This window comes from Mandrillus leucophaeus, unplaced genomic scaffold (genome assembly GCF_000951045.1).
Source record: "Mandrillus leucophaeus isolate KB7577 unplaced genomic scaffold, Mleu.le_1.0 Scaffold139, whole genome shotgun sequence".
In the NCBI taxonomy this organism is placed as follows: Eukaryota; Metazoa; Chordata; class Mammalia; order Primates; family Cercopithecidae; genus Mandrillus; species Mandrillus leucophaeus.
In genome coordinates, this window is record NW_012101354.1 from 12972 (window position 1) to 17265 (window position 4294).

Below are 4294 nucleotides of genomic sequence, written 5' to 3' on the forward strand. Positions count from 1 at the left end.
GAACTTTCACAGGTCCAATTAAAGTTACTTTTAACATTCTAAGGTATAGCTTCCTCTTCAAGAATCCAGTGGCCAACAGTGCATAAGCTTCACCAAATGGGCCTAAAATCAAAGAGTCTGGTAGTGTCTAGAGCCTGAGCAATGTAGACATGGAATGAGCAGAAGGTGATGAGATGAGTAGAATAAGGCAGGAAGAAGGCCCAGATACAGAGAAATGGTGTAACTGACTGTGCCCTTCCTCTGGACTTCAGACCTCCGCTTTGTTGAACTAAATAATCTTTCAGAATCCAGGAGGGCAAAAGTTTCTGCAGGTATCAATTCGGTACTTAAAACCAGTACTTGGATTTATTTCCAAAGAGTGCATAGGCTTCTGTGAAATGGGAACAATAATCATTCTCCAAAATTGCTGCTGAAATGACCTGCCATCTGTCCAGTTGGAACCTGACACTAATAACACCTATGATTATTACAGAGGGAAAACTAAGGCATTGAGAAGTGAGGAAACTCACTTAAGGACATAGACATCGTAAGAACAATAACTCAATTGCACATACTCTGTATAAACACACACACACACACACACACAATGAACTGTATACTTTAACCCATTTCCCAATTAGGGAAAAAAAGTACAGCTCACTGCCAGCACAGTATTCTGGGGGCAAACAAAAAACAGATTAAAAGGTTGACATTTATGAGATGTGAATTATATCCCAAAAAATGTGGTTTAGTTTGTTTTTCTTTTCATTATACTTTATATTCTAGGGTACGTGTCCAAAACCATGACTTACCTTCTAGGCAACACTTTTGACAGAGATGTAGTATTTCTACCTTTAAAAGACTACTAGTGGCTTCTAACTCATTTTTATCAAACATTATCAAGTACTTTCTTTGTGTAAAATGCTGTGATAGATTATATGAAATATTTAGCAAAATAAGTTTGCAGTAATTATATAGTGTACTAAGAATGTATTATATGCCAGGCAGGTACTAAGCAATTTCATGTTAAGTAATTGCTGCCTGTTAGGTAAGTGTTATTGTTCCCATTCTATAATTTAGGAGACTGAAGCTGAAAAGATTAGATAATTGTACAAGAAACAGTAAGAGGCAAAACTGAGATTAGAACTTAGGTCTTTCCGACTATAATTTTATCCATTATGCTAAGCAAGTGAGAAGAGGAAGAGAGACCTAAATGTAAAGAATACAAAAGAGTGAATAATGGAGTTCTGAACTATGGAGGAGTTTCAGAGTTCTCAACTATAATGCTGGAATGACAGTGCAAAAATGGCTTTAAAATTCTGTCTCAGTGTGGAATCTGGGGCCTGAAAGTCTTTCTGACACAGCAGTCATCTTAACAAAAATGCACTTCCAAAAGATGCATATGATTGAAAATGACCATAATATCCAACAGCAAACATAACTTTCTGTGTGGTTGTTTTGGTCTAGGATTCCTCGGCTATGTGAGCAATTGACATATTTCAAGGGCATATTCATTAACATTTTGTGAACAGACACTCATTCTTAGTGTTTACCAAGCTCTAGGTGCTCCCTAGATGGTAGAGTGAATAAGATATGATGACTGCCCCAAAGGAATGCCCAGATAGGAGTTTATTGACTCCATATATGTAGAATATATATGCTTAAGTGCTAGGCTTTAGCATCAAATAGCATGGGTATCTGTTCTAGTGCTGCTACTGACTAGCTGTGATTTGTAACAAATGTTTACATTACTCTAGGCTTTCATTTCCTTATCTATAAAGTGGGGTTATTTTGAGGAATAAATAGATAAGTATGTAAACCTACCATGTATAGAAGATAGTAAGCACGTAGCACTTCATGGTAGCTGCTATCCTCCTCATCATCATCACCATTATCACCTGGTAGCAAAGTACAGAAGAATTGGCTCTCCATACTTAAGACTTGCAACTCTCTGATTATTTTTGTTGCCTTCAAGTATATTTGATATACTTTCCGTATATAAGTGAACATTTTCCCAAGGGTCCAGGCCCTAAAGATGCCAGACTACTAGTGGGTAGCAGAGTGCTGGAAGAAAGCCCACTCTAAATTCACCCTGAACACATCTGAAAACATTATTTTTATATATAGCCAACTGCACGTTTCTAGCCTAGAAATGAGCCTTCACAAGGTCAGAGAATGTTTCCCCTCTTCCTAACAGCACTCTGTATGTTACTTTTTTATGTTATTTGTGTTTGAGTGGGCCTTACACTCCCAAAATGGTGCATGATTTTTGCATGATAGTTTTATGTGATAAATACACAGAAGTAAGCTAGTATGATGGTAAAGAGCAATGGCATTGCAATAAGGTAGATTCAGGTTCAAATTCTGGTTTCTCTGCCTACTAGCTATGACCTTGGAGAAGAACCTTATGCTTCCACAACCTGTCTCTGTAAAATGGGATAATAAATACATATCTTGTATGAAGGTTGTGAAGATTAAATGAGGTGATAAGATCTAGTGTTTGGTAACATAATAGGGTAACTATAGTTAACTATTTATTGTATATTTTAAAATAACTAAAATAGTAGAATTAGAATGTTCCTAACGCAAAGAAATGACAAATGCTTGAGATGCTGGAGACCCCAATTACTCTACTCTGATTTGATCATTACACATGGTATGCCCATATCAAAACATCACATGTACCCAACAATTATACACAACTATGCACCCATAATTAAAAGTATAGATATTGTAAAGATTGAGATGGTATGTTTAAAGTATTCAGCACACTATCTAGCACATAGTACATTCTCAATAAATGTCACTTTTCGTTATCACAAAAAAGACGTGAATTAGGTGAACCTAGTGACTCAGGTTAATTTTCAATTAAATAAGCATTTATTGTGCACCTTGCAAACATCTTACACTCTGCTACTTTCTGTGGGTACTAGATAAAAGAAATGTATAACATGAGTCCTCTAAAACAAAGTCTGTGCTTTTCACATATATATGACCCTGAAAAAAAGGCATCTTGCAACCATGTCCTCATACTGGAAGGTGGGGCTGGTACTAGCCTTTCTGCAATCATCTGTAGATGAGAATGTGAAGGAGGAAGGTAAATATGTAGAGGTGGAGTTAGGTTTAATGAGTCACCTCACTCACTATAATCACTACAAGCTATATAAGGGTCATTATCCCAATCCATCGTCACCCTGCAAGCTGCATCAGGCTTTATCCTACTTGTTCCTTTGGTGAACCAGGTGAGAGATAATTCATCCAGCTACATTTATGAATATTTGGTGCTGTCCATAGTAGAAGTCTAGGGATAAAAACTAAGGCAGAGTTCATGTATATTTTGCCTTTCTTTTCTTTTTTGTTTCTTTCTTTCATTTTCTTTTCTTTTTGTTTGCTTATTTGTTTGGTTAGTTTAGTTTATTCTGGGGTCTTTTTGGAATAAGTTCATTTTTATGGACAAGAATAATGGAAGTAGAAGTTCGCCTTCCTCTAGGCCATTCCACACTCTGTTCCAGTCTTTTCCATGCTCTCTTTTCTGGGTTGTCCAGCTCAAACTGGGAGGCAGCTGGGACTGTTGCAGAGTCCCTTCCTTGTTCGGTGTTGGTTCCCAGAGCTCCAAGATCTACTTATCCACTAGTTAAACTGCTGCTTGCATTGCTGAGCTCTTCTTCTTGATTATTTAAAGAGAAGGGTGTTTGGTCAAGTGCTTGACATTAAGAGAGTTCCTAAGCTCTACTGAGGGCTATCTCATGCCTCTAAAACACCAAGCTACTTTGAGCCCCTTCACCCATTTTTAATTTGCTGAAGGCCTTAAGGGTCCAGTTTAGCTTCTGGTGCCCATAGGATAAACAGATGTGCATGGTGGAAGGTCTGTCACTTTTGACTCAAGAAAAGCAGTGAAACTAGAAAGACAGATTGAGGCCATGGTGTCTGGCTGGTTCTGGAAACTTTGGAAGCCTTAGAACAACACACTCAAAGTGTAGATACTATGTAGAGACTATACTTACCCATGACAAGAAATATAGAGACCTGAGGTCTATACTCAGTTGAAACAGTAACATGCCAAGAGTTGATCATAGAAAAGTAACTCAAAGTTAACAAAGTTAATTTTCATTGTGTTCAACAGTGTTGTATCATCCCTGGCCCATTCTTACTTTTTGAGATTTAAAAGAAACAAGAGACATGGCACACGTATACATATGTAACAAACCTGCATGTTGCGCACATGTACCTTAGAACTTAAAGTATAATTTAAAAAAAAAGAAACAAGAAGTTAAAAAAATCATGATGGTTATTATTAAAATGAAAATTGCTGATA

At 37.1% G+C, this 4294-nt stretch overlaps 1 protein-coding gene across 1 annotated transcript in view; it reads left to right on the plus strand.

The window, feature by feature from the left end:
- Window positions 1-3000: 3000 nt before the first annotated feature.
- The window catches only part of FLG2 (filaggrin family member 2), an 18740-nt gene continuing 17446 nt past the window's right edge, over window positions 3001-4294 (plus strand). Inside the window, exon 1 of the mRNA XM_011973653.1 lies at window positions 3001-3076. Coding sequence (XP_011829043.1) covers window positions 3001-3076 — 76 coding nt within the window. The remainder of the gene's footprint in view (window positions 3077-4294) is intronic.